This window comes from Heloderma suspectum, chromosome 1, assembly GCF_057233095.1.
Source record: "Heloderma suspectum isolate Gila_16-S chromosome 1, 16-S_ref, whole genome shotgun sequence".
Lineage (NCBI taxonomy): Eukaryota > Metazoa > Chordata > Lepidosauria > Squamata > Helodermatidae > Heloderma > Heloderma suspectum.
Genome location: NC_139458.1, coordinates 26,709,679 through 26,731,735, shown reverse-complemented (window position 1 = coordinate 26,731,735; position 22,057 = coordinate 26,709,679). Strand labels below are relative to the sequence as shown.

Sequence of the window (22,057 nt, the reverse complement as noted above, 5' to 3'; positions counted from 1 at the left end):
AAATGCTTGTGGCTCTGAAAGCTGTTCCTACGCTCAGATTTCTATTAAGCACTGCTAAATTTTCATGCCATCTCTCCCTTATGCTTGTCGCTGAACCCTAGAGCCCCTTTGAAAAGGACAACACAGCCTTTCTTTACTTATCAATTCAAGCACCGAACCAACCCACTGGGAAATGGCTTCTTCGTGTCACTCAGTGGTAGAGCACCTGCTTTGTATGAAAAATGTCCCAGGTTCAGTCCCTGGCATCTCTGGGTAGGACAAAGAAAGAATCCTGCCTGAAACCCTGAAGAATTGCTGCCAGTCAGTGTCAACAGTACTGGGCCAGATGGACCAACGGTCTGACTGGCCGTTCTTACGGCCGTTTGACTGGCCGTAAGGCAGCTTCTGATGATCATAAACAAACCCCCTTCTCTCAGGGCTTGCAATCTTTATGTCCTCCAGTTTTGGAACTCTGCCCCAATGATTTACAGGGTCCAAGTCATAAGGTTTCCATAATATTTTCTACAGGGTCCATGGAAATGAATTGGTGCAATACTTTATATGTGATGATAAAATGGCTTCTTTGCATCCTGCAGGTATTGATATTATCTTTTCCCCACTCCACCCCACCCCACCCCCTCTGCAGATGATGTCCTTCCAATATATGCTTATCCACACAAAATGGGGAAGTCAGTTACAGGAGGCTATGTCTATCGGGGTTGTGAGTGTCCAAACTTGAATGGGCTGTACATATTTGGTGATTTCATGAGTGGGTAAGTGATGGCAGACTGGCCATTAGGTGAGCAATGAGTAACTCCACCTGGAATCCTCAGTAGGAGGTGTGAGCACTTATGCAGTCTAACCACTTACCGATACGCTGCTGCTTGGTAATGTTTGGTTGAGTACCATCCACTGCTGCCTTATCACAACTGACTCATGTATGTTACGCCCTTGTTTTCATATGAATGTACAGATGTATGTACGTAACAGCAGAATGATCTGTTAATGTTACCACTCTAATAAAATGGCACTGCTTTGAAACGGGCTAGTTATCTTGGCAAGGATGTTATACTATGCTATATGATGTGCGGGGGGAGTCACCACAAGGTGAGTTTCTTTGGTATTCCTTGTTGATATAAAGATGCTTCCATACAGATTTAAAACACCCAAGGGAATCTGAAGATATCCTATCATATATGATTGCATCAACTTGTATTTAGTAGGCAGAGCATTCAATACTTTGGTACATTCTCGATATTTGGTACTTTGCTTCCACCTACAGATTACCATTCTAGCTATAATTTTCTTCATAGTTTATATCTCATATGTTTTTGATTTCAAAAGACTTGTTGCATATGAATGTTTAACATAGCCTTCCCCAAACTTGTGCCCTTCAGAAGGTTTGGACATCAACTCCCATTAGCCCCAGCCAGCATGGCCCATGGTCAGGACTGCTGGGAGCTGTAGAGTACTCTGGAGAGTACCAGGATGGGGGATCCTGGTGTAACAGGAGTAAGCAATTTTTAATCTATGGGTTTTGTATGCCGATTCCCAAGGCACATGTGCTTTTGTTACAATCAAGGGAAACCCAGTTTGCTTGCTTGCTGGCGTTTTTAAAATTAAGTTTCTAGTCCTCATGGCTAGGATGGCAATAGGACTACTAAGGGGTCAAAAATAAAATATAAAAGCTAAAAGTTCATTATGTTATGAACCTTATTAAGTTTGCAGAACAAAGACTGACATTTAAATACAGATTGATAACTTGAAATTAATCTGGCTCAGTAACTGGCCTTTATGTATACCTTCAGCTCCCATTGACTATTGAAGACACTGTGTGTTCTTCAGGAAGGAAGGGACTCACATTCAGTGCTCTTGATTGGAGCAGATGGGTTAAAAGTTGTTTTCTCAAGTTGCTTGATACAAGTTATTTTACTTATTTATTTTGTTCTTGCAGGCGCCTCATGTCCTTGAAAGAAAATCGTGTAACTGGGGAATGGCAGTACACTGAAATTTGCATGGGAAAGGGTCAAACTTGCATGTTTCCTGGACTTATCAATAACTACTATCAGTATATCATCTCTTTTGCTGAAGATGAGGCAGGTAATCATTGAATTGCTTAACAGTATATGTGGCTCAGATTCTCAGGTCTGTGGACAAGCAAAATTCTCTGTGGCTCAGAGGCCGTATTCTGTAGCCCCTGAGGCAAGACCCTGTGCCTCAGCTGCATTTGCCCCTCCATGCCTTTGCTTGTTCATATCACCTTTGCCCTGGCAATTTTCTTCCCTGCTCAGAGAGGCTACCTGCACCCACCAGCCACTCTGATAGTATGGGAATGGCCCTTTCATTGCATGCAGAGGGTCCCAGGTTCATTCCCCAGCATCTCCAGGTAGGGCTCGCAAAGACCCCATTCTGAAGCTCTGAAGAGCACCCTGCCACTCAGTGAAGGCAATGTTGACCTTGATGGGTAAGAGGTCTGATTGGGTCTTCAAGACGAGGCTGGACAGCCATCTGTCGGGGATGCTCTGACTTGGATTCCTGCATTGAGCAGGGGGTTGGATTCGATGGTCTTGTGGGCCCCTTCCAACCCTACTATTCTATGATTCTGTGATTGATTCCTGGGGATGGGGAACCTCCAGATGTTATTACACTACAACCCCCATCATTCCTGAGCATTGGTCATGGTGACTGGGGCTGATGGGAGTTGGGATTCACCAACATCTGGAAGGCCACAGGTTATAATACTACAAGTGCATATATGCAAGTTGGAGGCCTGGTAACTCACCTATAGGGTAGCCTTTGGGGAAACAAAGTCATTTTACTGTAATGAGAGCAGAAGAACATAAGGACAGCCTTGCTTGGTCAGGCCTACGGAGAGTTGTAAAATTTCCAGAAATTTTGAGGGCATGAGGGGGTGGTGACAGCCGACAGGAAGCTCTGGCGTGGGCTGGTCCATGAAGTCACGAAGAGTTGGAAGCGACTGACCGAATAAACAACAACAACAACAACATGGGGAAAAAACTGGGCTTTTTTTCCACGTGTGTGTGTGTGTGTGTGTGTGTGTGTGTGTAAAAATGGGAAATTCTGGTAAAATTGAAAAATAAACAATGCTTATTTTTTAGTGCTCTTTACAGACCTTGTTGCCTTACACCTTGTTGCCTTGTCACCTTGTTGCATCCTTCCCCAACCTGGTGCCCTCCAAATATTTTGGACTTCAGCTCCCATCGGCCTCAGGCAGCATAGCCAATGGTCAGGAATGCTGGGCACTGTCATTCAAAACATCCGGAGGGCACCAGGTTGGGGAGGGCTGTTTTAGGAACATAAAGCAGCCTTTCTGTTCCTAAAAGTTATTTTAAGTATGACTTAGTTTGCTCATAAAATTATCATTATAATTTCAAACTTTTAAAAGTAAACTCAGTAAATTTAAATGACTGCTACAGCATCAGAAACAAAGAACTGTATAAAACAAAACCCAAGCTGTCAAGAATGGACGTTTACTGTCAAGAATGCACAATGGTGACTCTACTTGCATGTTGGGAAATGAGGTTAAATGTCTATCAGTAAACTATACTTTAGAACAATAACTTTAATGAAGAATGGAAGAACTAACTACGCTGAGAATCTTACAGAGAAGATTTTTTTAAAAAATCCCCATGGCTTCATTATTTCCAGACATTTTACATCTCTGGTCTTTCTATAAAAGTGGTCTTATTACACAGTTTTTAGAAATCATTTTTGAGATAGTAAAGGCTGGGTAACAATATATGAATACTTTGTCTTAAATTCTAAAAGAAAATATTTCATCATCCAGAGCTGTTCTATTTTTCCCATTTTGGAAAAACAAAAACAGTCCTCAAAAAAATGGGGACCCCCCCCCAAAAAAAATTCTGGTTTTTTTTCTGGGCCTTCACATTTCTAGGCCTGGATCCATCTGGTTCATCATTCTGTTTCCAGCCCCAACCAACCAGCCACCGCTGAGCACTGGGAAGCAGGAACGAAAGTTGGCAGCCTTTCCCAAGCTGGGTCCCTCCAGATGTTTTGGCCTACCACTCTGATCATTCCCAGCCAGCATAGCCCCCTCCCCCATAAGAACATAAGAATTTCCCTGCTGGATCAGACCAAAAGTCCACCGAGTCCAGCACTCTGTTTGTAGCCAACCATAGGAATCTCACAGGCAGAGTTATGGTCTACTATCCATGCCCTATTTTATTTTATTTTTGCCCCAGCAATGAGAGGCATGCTGATTAAGCCATTTTGGCTAATCGTGTATCCCATTTCTGTCTTCCATGAATATGTTTAATCCTTTTTTTAAAAACCTACCGAAGCTAGCATCCATCAGCCCATCTTGCAGTAATAAATTGCATTAATTGATCATGCATTTCATAAAATTTATCAACTGTTTATCAACTTCACTAGTTGAAGACTCCTGTAAAAATTTCTTTCAGTTGTTGAAATTGGTAGCTAATGATAATATTGTATGTTTGTTTGTTACATTTATATCCCAAGGAACCCAAGGCAGTGTACATGATTGTCCTCCTCTCCATTTCGTCCTCACAACAGCCCAATCCTCACAACAAAGTCACCCAGTTAGCTTCATGGCCAAGCGGAGATTAGAGCATGGGTCTTCTGAGTCCCAAGTCCAAAACTCTAACCACTAAACCACACTGGCTCTCAATAGTCCCAGCTAGACCACATACATGACCAAGTAAAATGGGTGGCATTCAGTTATGTTGACGTTTTCTTGTTCCATGTTTATGAAGCCTTCAAGAACCAGAGGAAGGACCCTTGAGATAGTGACACTGACTTGGGCAGCTCTGTCGATTACATTCACAGTGTGATTCACTTGAGATGGATTTATAAGGCAAAATGCGTTTTATGATTCCTAGCCAGAGGCAGACAAGAGCATCCCTCCATCAGTCCCAAACACTGTTGCTAAGCAGCAGCAGTTTACGAGTTTGGTTTCCCAGCTATTATAAGTCTCTTGGCATCCAAACCTTATGCATCTTTGCCAAAATCCCTGAGGTGCACTTTTTAAGTTTCCTGGGCAGCCAAGTAGATGACGCTTGCTATGAACCCCCTACTGAGTAGATGGAGAATAACTGTATTTTTGTTTTTGTTTTTAAAAAGAAATAGCACTGAAATGGCAATGGGTGCCCTTTTATATATGTATCATATTACAAATTACATTGCTGCCCTTTTATATATATGTCATAAATGGCTGCCTTTTATATATGTTTCATGTTAAAAATTTCATAGAGGTAATCCAAAATGCATATCCTTCAACAAAAATTCAGATCAAAGAAAGCAAGGAATATGGATGGACACTGTCACTAAATGTATCATTCCAAGATACTCCATCTTTCAATACACCTATCTTCAAACATTTGTTCTTTTCTGTCTCTTATATAATTTCATCATTGTTGCAACATCCCAGATTCTAAAAACACCAGTCAGATAAGGGAGGGGCAATACCATTTTTCAAAAATGACGCTATTGAGATTTTTGCCACTGTCAAATTATTATTATTATTATTATTACTACTACTACTACTACTACTATTATTATTATTATTAACATTACTGCCCCATAGCCAAAACTCTCTGGGTGGTTTACAGAAGTTAAAACATTAAAATTCAATATACAGAGTTTAAAAGCCACTTACATAAAAGCACATAGACAATAAACACAAAACAACATATAACTAAAAATGACTTTGAACAGTCAGTCATAACTAAAGACACATTCAGGACAAATTAAAACCCATCATGTGCAGCCAGATGCCTAATTACAGCCTCAACATTTACCTTTTCCATGCCATCTTTTACGTAGAGGAGGAAACTGTTGGTGGGGAAGAAGAGAGTATTGGCCTTCTGAATCCCCTAACAGCTTAAAAACAACCTTCCCCAACATGGTACCCCCTAGATGTGTTGGATTATAACTCCCATTATTCCCAGCTCATTATTTCGTGTCATACAGAACAGGTTGCAGGTATAACAGCTCTTTAATTACTTGAAAAGTGCTGTCATACCCCCCTCACTCTTCGCTAGGCTAAATATATCCAGTTCCTTCAATCTCATAGAAATGTTGATAGCAAGAGACATATTTTACTCTTTTGTTGACTTGTCTTTAAAAAAAAAACAGCTTTATTATTGGGATGTGAACCTATATGTGTGAATTTTTGAAATAAATATAGATGCATAGAACATGTCTGATGCCACAGTTCTCAAGATGTTTACTTGGAAATGTCCCACTTGAGTCTTATTTCCAAGTAGATGTGTTCAGGATCATGGCATAAGCCTGCTTATTGTTAATTTCATCTGATGATCTGGTTAATTTATCAGAAATTCCTGTGCATCGCTTTTGGAGTTTGCTTCTGGCAGACTTCAGATGCTGTTTCATAATGCCAAATTAATTTCTTTGCTCAGTGGAGCAGCAGAGATGCATGCAAATGATTTATGCCTTGTTTTGTTTGTTTCCTGAAGGGGAACTTTACTTCATGTCAACTGGAATACCAAGTGCTACTGCTCCTAATGGAGTAGTTTACAAAATAGTCGACACTTCCCGGTAAGACTCAGGACATTTTTTCTTATAAATGTTGTAGGACTTCTCTGATACAAGGGATATGCTTGGCTTTTTGGCTTCAATTATTCAATGGGTTTGATTCTTCCATCTCACAATTATTAATGTTTCCCTGGGGATGGGAGAGGGAAATGTTTTCAAGCAGAAGATGGATAGCTATCTATTAGGGATGATAGAGGCTAACCTATCAGGGAGGATTTCCTGCAGTGGGTTGGACTAGATGACCTTTAAGGTTCCTTCCAACTCTAGTTCTGTAATTCTTTATGTGTGTGTTTTAATTTTTATCAGGAGAGCGCCACCGGGGAAATGCCGCATTGATCCTCTACCAGTAAAAGTCAAAAGCAGGCTTGTGAAACTTGTTCCAAAGGAAAGTGAGTATTAGAAACGTATATCAATTAATATTTACACGGGGAACTAACATTCTGGTTCACAGAAATAATTTTAATGAATGTCTCTGGTTTCAAGAGGGTGGGCTGATGGGATGACAAGCCGGGGGGTTGGATTGGCAAAGAATTCTATTTACTTCACACTTACGGCTTCAGATGGCAAGCACCCATGCCTGCATGCTGGAAAACTGATGATTAAGATGACATTGGAGTACTTTCTCACAAATAAAACTGTACTTTCTTAACTCTTTATTGTCTGCTTTGGCTCTTTTTGCTCCTGTTTTGTACTACAAATGCAGAATGAGCAAACTTAAAACCAATTTAAAACTTTCTGAAATACTAGATATTGGAGGAACGCGGATGAAAAGAGAAAGTTTTTATTTACTCAAAGTCTTTGAAGACCACAAGCTATCTCATACACAGACAGTGATGCCTTTAACACTCCCAGCATTCTGCAGCCAGCCATGCTGGCTGGAGCATACCGGGGGTTGTAGGACTTTTTTCTGTCTAAACATAGGATTGTGCCCTAAAATACTGAATGTCAGGCTGCTTGTCTGAACAGAGTGAAATGTGGTTGATGAGAAAACTGCCCTGGTGTTACCAATTTATCAAGTGTACTTAAATTTTTATTTTTTGTGTTACGCATAGTAAAATATGGTTTATTCTATATAGTGTGTGGTATAAGGCAGAAATGAATTGTTGCTTTTAGAAGAAACAGCCCTGTATTGTTGGGAAAATGGTTTAAAATGTATTACCTGAATCGAGAGATTCCCATAGGCTGTTCGCATTTGTGCAATTAACACTGAACATCCTTTCAGGGATATAAATAATAATTATCTTGGGGTTGATCAGTTAAAAATTAGCTGAAAAGAAGTAAGTCAGAAGGTTTTGAAATCTGATGGTAAAAGACTGTCTTTCCTCTTGCCTGTTGCCTTTCTCATTACAAAACAAAAAAGGGAAAACATCTCTTTTTACTAGCTTCTGTGTGCACAGAGGGTTTTGTGGGTCACCCTAGCAACCCCACTCCTTTCATGCATATTCCAGTTACGAATAAGAATAGGTGCTGAATGTTCATGATTCCAGCCACCAATGAATGAAGGAGCAACTGACACAATAGGGAAGCTGACGCTTGCATAAGCCAATCAGAAGTAATAATGAACAGCAAAAAAGAAAGAAAAGAAAAAGCCTTTAAGATGCTTTCTGTAGAGCTGGCAAATGCTGGCAGCGAAATGAGAATTGGTGAACAATTAAACCTTGAGAGATAAATATCCCAGCCCATGAAAGCATGTGCCAGCATTCCTGTTCGGGATGTGCACATAATATCATTGCTGTATCTCCCATCCTTGCATGCTGTTGCCATCACACCCTATAGGACACCCTTTATGTTGTTCTATAAGAGTTCACTTTTGGTTAGCAAAACCAAAAAAGAGTTCACTTTTGGTTAGCGGGGGGACAGGGATTTCCCTGTACACAGCTGAGAAAGGAGAGAAGGATGTGGTGGCAACACCAGTGGTACAAATGATGCCTTTGAAAACAGTCCACAAATTTCACCTGGTCCAAAATAGAGCAGCAACATTGTTAACAGGGATTGGCCAATGTGATCATATTATGCAAGTACTTTTCCATCTGCACTGGCTGCCAGTCCATTTCCAAGGGCAATTCAAAGTACTGGTGTAAACATTCAGAGCCCTAAATGTCGTGGAGCCAGGTTACCTGAAGGATTGTCTCCTCCCATATATGCTGGCCGAAACCTTAAGATCATCTTCAGCGGTCCTTCTCTGGAAGCCCTGCCAAATGCAGTGAGGTGGTTGGTTACTAAGAAGAGGATCTTTTCTGTTGTGGCACCCTGGTTGTGCAATGAGCTCTCCAGAGAGGCTCACCTGGCACCTCTTTTTGGCGCCAGGTGAAGACCTTATTTCTCCAGGCATTTTAGTCTTTCAGTTTCTGTTTGATATCTGTTACTGTATTTCACATCTTTGCACTGCTGCTAGGTTTTATTTTGGGTTTTATCTTTTATACTGTAGTTTAAAACTTTTATATTGTCATCATGTTGTATATTTTAGTTTTAATTGTGAACTAGCCAAAGGGCTTTAGCTATTGGGCAGTATACAAATGTAATAACTAGATAAATAAATAGCTGAGCCATCAACAGCTGCCTGACTGTGCTGCCTGGTGCTGCTGTTCCTAGTCCTACTCAAGGCAACATGACCCTGCTTCAGGTTTCTCTGTACTGGACCATTTTCATGGAACTCCCTTTGCCCCAAGCAATCAAAAGGCATTGTGCAGCTTTTCCATCTTTTATTTCTTAATGTATATTTTCTGGTGAGAAAAAAGATGGAAGAAGTGGTGGGAAAACACAGGAGGGCTTCAGATTGAAGTCATTGGGCTTCTTCACATGGAGCTTTTATTGAGATTGCTCACTCATGGAAGTTTGCGAGTCCTTTTCATGATGTTGTCAACCTCCAGGTCACATCCAGAGATATTTCCTGGTTATTCCATCTCAAAAAGATCTGGAAATAATGAACTATCAAATTAAGCTGGATTGTAACGCAATTAAAACAGCCACTAGATGGCCCTGTTTCACTGAGCTCTATGGAACCTTGAAAATTAAAAACTTCCCCTCTCAGCAATCACATGGTCACCATCTGGGAGCCCGCTGTAAATGCAGAAAGGCTCCACAACGGGAAGACTGTGGGTTTTTTCTTTAATTTAAAGGAGCCATTGTCCTCTGGGTCCCCCTATAACATTTCATGAGTGAGGCAATGAAATTGCACAATAAAATCCTTGTGTAGGATCTAGGATCTGCTTTCTATTGATAGGACTCCCTGCACAGAAAATGTTCCTGCCCAATTAGCCAGAATCCCACATATCTCCCCACCCCCTGCACCACAGCTCACCACATTCATCAGGGTCCCCTGACCCCCTTACCTTTACTACATGAAGCATTTATACTCATAATTCCTTGCCGTTGTTTATGCGTTCTTTAGATGATGATGTAATCCTCCAGTTTTACTTCTGTTTTTTAAGAGAACTTTCCCAGTTGTTGTTGTTTTTTAAGAGTAGGGGAAATGGGATATTATTTCTGAATGTGAAAGAAAAGTTTTTTTCCTGCTCGTGTAATTGCGATATTCCACTTTAGCACAGTGCCACCTAGAGGTTATGTAGTGGAAGAGCAGGAAAGGAAAAGCTCCTTGTGTAGAGCTCAGAGTTCCATTCTGTGACAGAACCAAACATAGCTACAGCAGTTAACAACCTTGTGTAAAACTTTCAGCAGGCTGGATGGGCTGCTGTGGGGAGGAGGAGACATCTGTTTTCCCCAGCCCAACCTCTCATTTTGAAGCACTCTGGAAATCCCAGATGATTAGGGATCTGTTAAAAATGTAAACACTTGCCTCTGTTTTTCCATTGCAGAGCTTATAGTGAAAATGCCAACACAGCGTCCTAAAGTAAGAGCCCCAACCGGAGCCCCAACAAGGAACAGAGCAACGGCAGAACCACCACAGGCCACAACTCCAGACTGGATGGAACAACTCTTGACCCTTCTAAGAAATGAGAACAGAGTGCAGATGACCACCGCAGCACCACCAAGGACCAAAGCTCCAAAGCCCCGGAAAGGAGGAAGGGCTGGAGGAAGAAGGGGTCAGAGGAGGAGAAATAAGCCTATTCGGAATGGTACAGTCCGAATCATGAATGGCAGTGTGAAAGGGAAAGACCAAGGGAGAGTTGAAATTTTTATCAATGGAAAGTGGGGCACGGTATGTGATGACTTGTGGACCTCAACAGCAGCTGCGGTCGTTTGCCGCCAGTTGGGCTATGGTTTTGTGATCAGGGCAACCAAGAAAGCAGAGTTTGGGGAGGGGCGCTCACTTCCTATTCTTCTCGATGATGTTCAGTGCACAGGACGCGAGAAGACCCTCCTGGAATGCACACACGCTGTCATTGGGAAGCACAATTGTTCCCACAAAGAGGATGCAGGAGTGATATGTAGTCATGAAGATGTTTTTGAGACTGAACAGTAGGAGGAGTGGGAGCGTGGAATGGCACTATGGCATTGTTTGTTTTCATTTTTTTAAAACACATTGTCTGACATCAGTGGTCTATGAAATTGACCCATCATGACTTAGGAAACATAATATGTGCGTGCCAGATGAACAGAAGGAATATATTGTATGTAAAATAACCACATCTGTGGTCAGTGATTGCTTGCCATTTTACAAACAGAAGAATATATAACTAACCAACACCTCTCTTTTTTAATTGGTTTCTTTTGTAAATAAGAGAACACTCATGTTGGACAACTTGGATTAAAAATTAAATACTGGGAAGACATCTCATGCTGGTTTTATATTACTTTGTAAGAATTTATATTCTGTGATCAATCCATGTTTTACAACAGGACCATTATGGAGGATGCAACAAAAAGGAAGCGTGCACTAATTAAGGGAAGTTCACTAATTAACAGAAAATCTTAAGTCTGCTCAGAAGTACACCGTACTGAGTTGAATAGGGCTTATTCCAAAATAAATGGGTAAAGGATTGCAGGCTCATGGCTTATTCCGTAATATTTCATGCTTGTGGGATAATCAAGGTAAAATAACTTAAGAAACCTAGTGGGAGAGGTTGGATATGTAAGTTATGTAGCAGAATCAGTCAGAAAAAAAATACATGTTCTGCACTTGATGAGAACGTGACCAGATGTTGGAAGGAGATAAAAGGAAAACATGGCACTATAGCATCTCCCTAAAATTGGGATTCCTCGCTTGTTGTACTTCTTGACTAAGGTGTGCATAATCATAGCTGCCCAATTATCAATCCACTACTGTTTAGGAGGCTGCTTTGGAGACTTCCAACTACATGCTATACACGACGTTGTGTGTTACTTTTTGTCTGTCTTAAGTGCGCTATTTCGTGATTTCACTGATGTCTGATAAGTCCTTTATTTGAGGAAACTGTAGTAATTCTTTCAATTTTTGACATGTCACTTTTTTTGGTCTGGCCAGACACTAAGGGCACATAATGGCAGCAAATCATGGATTAGTTAACCCACAATTTGCTGCAGCACATGCCTGGTGCAGGCCGTCCCCCATTTTGAATATGCAACGTCTGATCGGCCTAATCAGAGGTTGCTCCATGACATCCAGACCTGGACACTATAGGTTAATCATGGGTTAAACAACCTACCATTAACTTAACTACTAATTGTAGGTTAACTTTGAGTTTTTAAAGCCACAATTAACCCACAGAACTAGAATGTGCTCATTCTCGTCCATGGAGTCACTTGCAGAATTAATTTTTCTTATTCTACATGTGCAGCAAGCGGAGGGGGAAAGACGGCACTCAAATAACTCACATTAGCATCAACTGTTTGCAATTATTTCTCTTAAAAAAAAAACACACAACTTGTACAATTGTGGCCACGGAAGTGCCTCCATCTTCTAGGGAATACAGAAATGGCTCCTGATGTTTACGTTTTGCCAATTTATGGCCCAAATCCCTCCAAACCTGAGGAAGTTCTCGATTATTTATCCATCGCACCCTAAGGCACCTTACAACCATTTAAAAATGCAAAATATCCATCAACAATTAAAAACAGAGCTCAGAAGAGCCAGCAAAAAATACACTCATAAGAGGCATGAGGAGAGAGAAAGAGAGAGACAGAAACCTTCGTAATGCTAAAGCTTGGTGAACAATGGTGTACTGGTCAATTCTGAAGTACAAGTGCTCATCATGATAATTCCCACAGCCACACCCCCAAGGAGAGTCCAGAACTGAGGCAGCTGTGTTGGTCCATATCAACACACCAGTTCTAGGAGTTTTCATCAGCTAGGTCTTCTGTAAAGCTCATGGGTCTTAACTGCAAGACCAAGCCATGCCACCCCCAAACACTTGACATTATAACAAGGAACAATATAGTGTTGCTGGGAAAATTCAGCTCCTGTGAGGACTGCAGCTGAACTCAGAGAGAACGGGGAATTCTGAGTGGGGTAGCTGATGATATCAGCATCCCTGCTAATTAAAAAAAAGTGCAAGTTGTCCCTGTGAGCCCTGGCTCCACTGCAGCACTGTTGATGAAATAAATATGTTTTCATGATTTGCTGGAAAACCAATACAGTGGATCCAGATGGGCTTCCTGGGGGAGGGAGCTGAGCCATTCCTGTCATGTGACACCTAGGGATGTCAGAGAATTCCACCATGGATCTCGGTGAGGCCGAATGCCAGTGCATTCAGGCCCCAGAAATCTGTGGCGGAACGAAGCTTACCTGCTGCTGTTTGTGCTGCTTTGAGAATGGTGGCCGCGTCTGCAGCCGCCATTCGGTTCTTAATTATAGCCGTGATAGGCTTCATAAATACGTAGCCTATCACGGCTAACGCAGGGATGTCATTTGCATCCCTGCAGAGGCCGTGATAGGCTACGTAAGTATTTACATAGCCTATCACGCCCCCCCCAAAAGGAACGCAAATGGCAGCGGCTACAGCGGCCGCCATTTGCATTCCCTTTTTTTTGCTGTGATAGGCTATGTAAATATTTATGTAGCCTCTCACAGCAAAAAAAAGTGAACGCAAATGGCGGCCACCGTAGCTGCGGCCATTTGCATTCCCGGGTTTTTTTTTTTGCCGTGACAGGCTATGTAAATATTTACGTAGCCTATCACGGCAAAATACAGGGACGCAAATGGCGGCGGCTACGGTGGCTGCCATTTGCGTCCCTGTGCAGGCTGCCCAGCGGCTGGATGTCCGGCTGCAGGTGGAGTCGCCGTGGAGCGGAGCCAGCCAGGGAGAATTTCAGGGGGAGGGACCGAGCACCTCCCCCTCACCGCGAATGTCACCCTTCGAAAAGGTAAGTGACTTTCGTACATCCCTACCACCTTAATTCATGACAGCACACAAATTCACAACAGAACTCAGCTAGAGGTGTGTTCCCACCCCGCTCAGGGTTGCATCCTTCAGTTCTAGCAACTAGTTAGGATACAATTCTCATTGAGCCAATACAGTTCTAGTCAGATAGCGACACATATTTTTGTCCTTTTTAGTCTGGTAAGATGGTAGCAGCAGTGCCACAGTAAATGTGGCCTGGAGGGTGAGAAGGCCTTGACAAGGGATAACAGGAGAACTGCACCGGGAGAGGAACTGAAACTGGGATAGCAAGACTTTTCCCTTTGTAAACCGGAATCCCAAAATCCTGAACTTATACTTTCAGTTGATTGATTCTGTTGCACTATTAGCTACAAAACTGAAACACCATTAGCTGCAGAAAAGTATATAAAGAACATCACTCAGTCTGAGAAAATAGACAAGCAAGCCAGACTAGGGGTTGTCAAGGCCAGTATATTTTTAATGCATCGTGCAGAGGAAGGAAACGACATCAGAACACGAGTCAAGGATGCACTGGCCTAAAGCTTCACATTTCCTGGATTGTTAGACCCAGAAGTAACATGATTTCAGTTAATGATGTTTGTGGCGTTTTCTGCTCCACTGAATGTTTAGAGAAGCAAACATATTTTATGTAAGGATCAAAATGTTGATTATTCTTGTGTGTGTGTTACAGGCCAGCCGGGTGAGGTGGGGGGATATTTCCAGAATTATTCCCTCTGCCACAGTGTCTAAAAGGATAACTGTTTATCAAATGAGAGTTTCTTCAGCAATAAATTCAAGTGCATAAACCTGCTGTAGGGCACAATCCTGTGCATGTTTAGGCAGAAAAAAGTCCTACAACTCCCAGCATTTCCTCAGCCAGCCATGCTGGTTGGAGAATGTTGGGAGGTGAAGGACTAATTTCTGTCTAAACATACATAAAATTGTACCCTTACAGTACAATTGCAAATCTGCTCAGCAGAAATTAAGTCCCAACCATGTTCAATGGAGCTTGCTCTTGGCCAGCCATACAATCCTATGTGTGTCTACTCAGAAGTAAGCCCCACTGAGTTCAATGGAACTAAGAGTAAGTCTTACTACTGGAGAGCAAGCTTTGCAAAACACCTTCACATAATCACTCTACCACATTGTATCTGAATGCAGAAATATGTTTTCTAGGTGCTATGGCAATCCACAGAGTAAAGAATTCTGGCTCCCATCCTTTTCAGTGGAATATGCTCGTTGAACTCAGTGAGAAATGCTAGTTGCTTGTTTTCACTGCCTGCACCCTTTTCTATGACAAGAAAATGAAACATATTATAAAACCCAGTTGTACTGCTCAACGTAATCCCAGAACCATGTGAATGTTAGTATACTAATTGATCAATTAAATTTGCAAACAAGAAAACTAATTCCAAAGTTTTAAAATGCATTGTTTTATATGATACGTACATGGCATTGGCTTACAAGATATCACTTTCCATCTGTAGTTCTTATAAGTACTTGTATTAAACAATAATGACTTTTTAAAGAAAATCTGCTGACTGATTAATTGGAGGCACCTTTTTAATCAATCAAAATGTTTGTAATCAATCTGCACTCAAAATGTTTTCAATCAATGTAATTGATAAACTAACATGGTCGGAGGTCATGTTCTTGAAAAGAACCCTGAGTTTGAGCCCTGCCTCACATCAGGGTTGACCTGATAGACAGAGTGCCTGAGGAACTATGGACGGAGGTCCGTAACATTGTTCAGGAGGCAGCAACGAAATCCGTCCCAAAGAAAAAGAAATGCAAGAAAGCCAAGTGGCTGTCTGATGAGGCTTTACAAGTAGCTCACGAAAGAAGGGAAGCGAAAAGCAAGGGAGAAAGGGGAAGATATACCCAACTGAATGCAGAGTTCCAGAGAATAGCAAGGAGAGACAAGAAGGCCTTCTTAAATGAACAATGCAAAGAAATCGAGGAAAACAACAGAATGGGAAAGACTAGAGATCTCTTCAAGAAAATTGGAGATCTCAAGGGAACGTTTTGTGCAAAGACGGGCATGATCAAGGACAAAGAAGGCAGGGACCTAACAGAAGCAGATGAGATTAAGAAGAGGTGGCAAGAATACACAGAAGAACTATACAGGAAAGATCTGAATGTCCCTGATAGCCATGATAGTGCGGTCACTGAACTTGAGCCGGACATCCTAGAGAGTGAAATCAAGTGGGCCTTAGGAAGCATTAGTAACAACAAAGCTAGCGGAGATGACAGTATTCCAGCCGAGCTATTTAAAATCCTAAAAGATGATGCTGTTAAAGTGCTGCATTCAATATGCCAACAAATCTGGAACACTCAACAGTGGCCACAAGACTGGAAAAGGTCAGTTTACATTCCAATTCCAAAGAAGGGCAACGCCAAAGAGTGTTCAAACTACCGCACAATTGCGCTCATTTCACATGCCAGCAAGGTGATGCTCAAAATCCTACAAGCTAGGCTTCAGCAGTATGCGAACCGAGAACTACCGGAAGTACAAGCTGGGTTTCGAAGAGGCAGAGGAACTAGAGATCAAATCGCCAACATTCGCTGCATCATGGAGAAAGCAAGAGAATTCCAGAAAAACGTCTATTTCTGCTTCATTGACTACGCTAAAGCCTTTGATTGTGTGGATCACAACAAACTGTGGCAAATTCTTAAAGTGATGGGAGTACCAGACCACCTTACCTGTCTCCTGAGAAACCTGTACGAGGGTAAAGAAGCAACAGTAAGAACCAGACATGGAACAACCGAGTGGTTCAAAATTGGGAAAGGAGTACGACAAGGCTGCATATTGTCCCCCTGCTTATTTAACTTATATGCAGAGTACATCATGAGAAATGCCGGGTTGGATGAATCAGAGGTCGGAATTAAGATTGCCGGGAGAATTATCAACAACCTCCGATATGCAGACGATACCACCCTAATGGCAGAAAGCGAAGAGGATCTCAAGAGCCTCTTGTTGAGGGTGAAAGAGGAGAGTGCAAAAGCTGGTTTGAAACTCAACATTAAAAAAACGAAGATCATGGCATTTGGCCCCATCACTTCCTGGCATATAGAAGGGGAAGAAATGGCAGCAGTGACAGATTTTACTTTCTTGGGCTCCAAGATCACCGCAGACGGTGACTGTAGCCATGAAATTAAAAGACGCTTGCTCCTTGGGAGGAAAGCTATGGCAAACCTAGACAGCATAGTAAGAAGCAGAGACATCACCTTGCCGACAAAGGTCCGTCTAATCAAAGCTATGGTTTTCCCAGTAGTAATGTATGGCTGTGAGAGCTGGACTATAAGGAAGGCTGAGCGCCGAAGAATCGATGCTTTCGAACTGTGGTGCTGGAGAAGACTCTTACGAGTCCCCTGGACTGCAAGGAGGTCAAATCAGTCCATCCTAAAGGAAATCAACCCTGAGTGCTCATTGGAAGGACAGATAATGAAGCTGAAGCTCCAATATTTTGGCCACCTAATGCGAAGAGAAAACTCCCTGGAAAAGACCCTGATGCTGGGAAAGACGGAAGGCAAAAGGAGAAGGGGACGGCAGAGGATGAGATGGCTAGATAGCATCACGGATGCAATGAATATGAACTTGAGCACGCTCCGGGAGAGAGCGCAGGACAGGAAGGCCTGGCGTGCTATGGTCCATGGGGTCACGAAGAGTCGGACACGACTGAACGACTGAACAACAACAACAAAAGACAGCCTCACTCCAGCAGCATATGCATCAGCCTCAGCCTGTTCCTCCCACCTTCTGCCACTTGAAAATCTCTCATGACCAAAAAACAGAACTGAGGATGGGACTAAGCCACTCAGAGCAGATGGCTGGGGTCACCAGGGGCAGGGCGCATGGCTGCTTCAATCATGTCACTGAGTGCACCCCATTAATTCTATATCACTGAATGGCTAACATTTTCCTATGGGAAATTTCCACTGGGTGGAGGACCCACCTGGCAACTTGCTGGGGTGGGGGTGGAGGCTTTGCCTGCTTCGTGTCTTCCTCCATTGTGGAGAACATGGGGCAGGTGAAGCCAAGGGACTTGACTGGTACATGGAAGAGTGGTTCCTCCATGCACCAGCAGAGTCAGTCGCCTCCTTCACATGCTATGGAGGCAGTGGGCAAAGGGGAACTGGAGAAACATCAGGAAGTGTCAACTGTTTTGTAAACTCTACCATGGAGGAGGGTGGCATGTGTGGGATGGAAACTCCACAGGCTGGATTGGGACCCCCAAAAGGCCAGAATAGGCCTGTGGGCTGGGCAAAGACACAGTAGAAAGTAGAGGCAAAGCTTTTTTCACCTGATATTGGGCATTTATTTCTACATTAGGCTTTTATCCTGCACCTTTACCAGGGCTTCTGCTTCCGGATTCTTTGCGGAATTAAGATTGGTTCATTTACATGCGTGTTTTTCTGGCATTTTTCTTTCTCTGCCTTTCTATATGTTTCATTATACAACCACTGGATGGTGCTGTGGTATAGCGGAATTGCGCATTTACACAAGGCTTCTTTAGCATGATTCAGAGAAAATACCAGACTTTCCTCATTATGAAAAAATCCTGTGATAATGGTTGCAAAGAGCAGGAGATGCCCTGGAGGATGAACGACCTGCAAACCATGAGTGAACAATCACGCGCGCACATTAAAAGCCTTGTGTAGAAATGCCCATTGTCAACCAACTGCTATCAACAGGACAGGGAAACCAAGGGTCGTCCTTTCCTTTCTGAAAGCAGTTGCAAGCCTTTGAAGGTAGGGCCAATTTGTTTCTGAACCCTTCAATAAGCTGGAGTACCTTCTGACTTGAGGGGAGCATTCCTTACCTCCCTATTAGAACTTGAAAGTCACGGTTGGAGGTACTAGTATCCTTATTAATAGTAAATGTGCTGCACCTTCCTATTTCTCTGAGTGAGAAATTACTGCTCACCTCAAAAAGTTGAAAAGTATATTCAACATCTGCCCAAATCCCATATTTATATAAAACTCCTTCCTTCTCATGGCTTCTTTTCCTCCAGAGTAGCCTTAAAAACATTATTCAGAAAAACTCTTAAGGGTGCTTCTAGACAAGACATTTAATCCAGAATAGCCATCGTTTGTTCTTTCACGTTTTACGGAGCATCCACATGGCGTAAACATTGTAGGGGGGGGGGGTTGGTAGATTTTAATAGGGAAAATAGTTCTCCGTTCAGTGCCATGTGGAATCATCATTTTAATCCTGCCTCCAGCTGCTAGAGAACACAAACACAGGGAGGGCTGGATGTGCCTGATCCCATCTGATCTCGGAAGCTAAGCAGGGTCAGCCCTGGTTAGTACTTGGATGGGAGACTGCCTGGGAATCAGGCTTCCTGCATGGAGCAGGGGGTTGGACTTGATGGTCTTGTAGGCCCCTTCCAACCCTATGATTCTATGATCTCAGCAGTATTTAAAGCCCCTAATGTGGTGGCAGTCTGCATGGGATGCTTTCACATTAAGATCCTAAAAAAATGATCCAGAGAGCCACTAGATGGCCATCCAGTACTATTGTGCTTAGCTCCAGAGGGGCAAGGCAACCCTGTTAACCTGTTGCAACAAAAACAACTTAAATGTTCAGTATTTATCCGTTTCAACTAGCATTATCAATCGTATTTTTCAGTTCATTGACTTTCAACTATTCATCGATTTTCCTTTCAGTCTTCCCTCTTTTTAAACCCACCCATTTCCTTTAGATCCAGTTTGGAAATCTTTATTCTTTTCAGATCCACTTCTGCAGCCTCAGTTCTCTCTCATGTCAACTTTCATCATCTCCGTTTCTTTTTAATCCATGTGTGCAGCCTAAGTTCTCTTTCAAATATACTTGCACAATCTCTACTTTTTTTCAGTCCACTTGCACATCTGCAGCTCTCTTCAAGTCTCTAGTTCCCCTTTATTCCACTTGCATAATTTCAGTTCTCTTTCAAATCAAATTACACAATCTCTTATTCAGTTCGTTCCATTCTGCATTTACAGTTTTTACTTCTTTCAACCCTATGATCTTTGTAGTCTGGTTGTGTCTTTTAAGGCCACGTTCAAGTACAATCTCAGTCTTCATAAGTGAATAAAGATGCTGAAGTGATTCTGAACTGAATCAGTTCACATATTCAGCTGCCTGTCTGGAACTGGCTGGGAGGTTACAGCAGTGATGTCCCTCTTTTGTCTTTCATGCTGCTGAAGCTTTGGTGAGTTTCCAGTAGAAGGGTAATCTGCAGTTCAGGGAAGCCACCACAATAATCTTGGGCATCAATTATATAAAACTGTCTGCGTGCCTCCTTAATTTTTATGAACACAGGACACAATCTCTTAGCTGCTTAGTACTGTAGTTTGTAAAGTTCTTTGCAATCTTCATTGCAGTGATAAAATACCCATTTTACAGATAAGAACCCAAGGTGCCAATTAGTCACAATACTTTGCAGTCATACGGTACTTTTTGAATGTTCAAAGTGCCTTGTACACATTATCACAGTAATTATCCCAATATCCCAAAGTAAGTCAGTATTATTTTCCCCATATAAGGAGGCGGAGGAAGGATTGTGCTGTCACCGAGATATTGTGGCTGGCTTCTCTAAGCAGTGTTACCAGACATGGAAGGGCACAATCCTATGGGGATAGTCAGCTGCCCCTGAATTCAGGGGCAGCCAACTATCTAATACAGGGCAGCCAGAAGGCGGAGGGGATCTTCTCCACTCTCCGGCTGCCCTGCATTTGCAGCTAGACGGCCAATTTCTGCTGTCTAGCCAGGTCGCCTTGGGGGGGGGCTGGATGGTGCATAGGAAGCATCGTAATGACACTTCTGCAGTCCCTTCCCCTCCCTCAGGTGCACCCCCTTTTTGGCTGCTCCACGCTGCTCTTATGAGCGTGGAGCCAGGAACGAACTGTTCCACATACAAGGCAGTGGGGGAGGGGAGGGGAGTCGGTTTTCTGGGAACTGACCTCAGAGCGCTGGCTCTGAGCTCAGTGCCCAGAAAATGAAAAATCCTATGGCCGTCTAGATGCTGCCTAGCGGCCATAGGACTGCGCCCTAAAATTCTCATACAAGTACAAGGTTTAAGAGTTTCTGTCTAAGATACTAAGAATGACCCCTCTCATTCTTATACCTTATTAGATGTTCATAGGCTGCAATCCTATGGTCCTTGGGAAGGTGTCTCAGGGGCCATACGGTACTGCAATTTCCCCCTCCATGGGTCTAGAGGGAAGTGTGCCCACAGACGTCCTCCCTGGATTGTGGGAGTTTTCCACTGTTGTGGCTGGCAGTGCGCTCCGCTGGCAATGGGGCTGAACATGGGATAGCTGGGGGGCCACTGGGGAGCTACAGGAAACCCCCCCCAACAAAGCCAGAAATTGCATCAGTCCAAGAGCTGGCATAATAAATCTCCTCCCATTGGTGGCAATGGAACACCCACCCACCCACACTCACCCACCACTCACGCAACAGAAAGCTACCGGTTCTAAAAGCAACCCTGGAAACAAATGGAAAGGCTTGTTTCCAGATCAGGGGAGGTGAGCAGAGCCCTGCAAGCTCTGCCGACCTGCCCTGTTCTGGAAACGAGCCTTTCTGCTTGTTTCGGGTTGCTTTTAGAACCACTAGCTCCCTGCTGTGCTTGGTTGCGAGTCCTGCTGTCATGAGCGCTGGCTTGGATACTGCCCAGAGATCCCAGGCAAGGCGCCTGCAAGCACAGCTGCATTGTTCAGAACAACAACTCTTTATCAAGTGACATTCTCATAAAGCGGGGTTGGGAAAACTTATTCCGAATTGCCTTCCAGGAAACCTCCTGGGGTGTGGAGCCATATACCAGCAGTCCTATTGAATTTAATGGGGTGTACTTCCAAGTAGACATGTAGAGGACTGACCAGCTACTAGGGAGCAAGTACCATTGAACATCTTTGTCCAGACTTTAGAAGACAATCTAAAACTTTAATCCCTGGTGCTTTTTCCTCAGGCCAACATCATGGTAATTAGCTGGATAAAACACCAACTTTCATACTTTGGTACCAAACCAAAGAACTTGACTGCTCTATAAGAGAGCTGGAAATGCCAAAAGTTCTCTTACCGGAGAGCAAGATTTGCAAAACACCTTCACATAATCACTCTACCCCATTGTATCTGAATGCAGAAACATGTTTTCTAGGTGTAATGGCACTCCACAGAGTAAAGAATTCTAGATCCCATCCTTTTCAGTGGAATATGCTGATTGAACTCAACTTAGTGAGAAATGCCAGTTGCTTGTTTTCACTGCCTGCACCCTTTT

At 42.9% G+C, this 22,057-nt stretch overlaps 2 protein-coding genes across 12 annotated transcripts in view; one reads left to right on the top strand and one right to left on the bottom strand.

Annotated features, from left to right (window-relative positions):
- Nucleotides 1-12,543, top strand: part of HHIPL1 (HHIP like 1) — a 40,228-nt gene extending 27,685 nt beyond the window's left edge. Inside the window, exons 5-9 of the mRNA XM_084839076.1 lie at nt 626-752; nt 1,934-2,079; nt 6,459-6,540; nt 6,844-6,926; nt 10,353-12,543. Of these exons, the coding sequence (XP_084695202.1) occupies nt 626-752; nt 1,934-2,079; nt 6,459-6,540; nt 6,844-6,926; nt 10,353-10,960 (1,046 nt within the window). The 3' untranslated portion in view covers nt 10,961-12,543. The remainder of the gene's footprint in view (nt 1-625; nt 753-1,933; nt 2,080-6,458; nt 6,541-6,843; nt 6,927-10,352) is intronic.
- The window catches only part of LOC146357043 (cholesterol 24-hydroxylase-like), a 104,289-nt gene that overhangs the window by 34,906 nt on the left and 47,326 nt on the right, over nt 1-22,057 (bottom strand). For 4 of the 11 annotated variants that reach the window (XM_084839168.1, XM_084839144.1, XM_084839152.1 and 1 more), the window contains exon 16: nt 1-22,057. This exon is cut by the window's left edge and continues 9,508 nt beyond it. The exons of 2 other annotated variants lie outside the window; for them this stretch is intronic. The gene's annotated coding sequence lies outside the window, so the exon portion shown is untranslated. 5 more of the 11 variants (XM_084839176.1, XM_084839194.1, XM_084839214.1 and 2 more) reach the window with 5 other exon arrangements.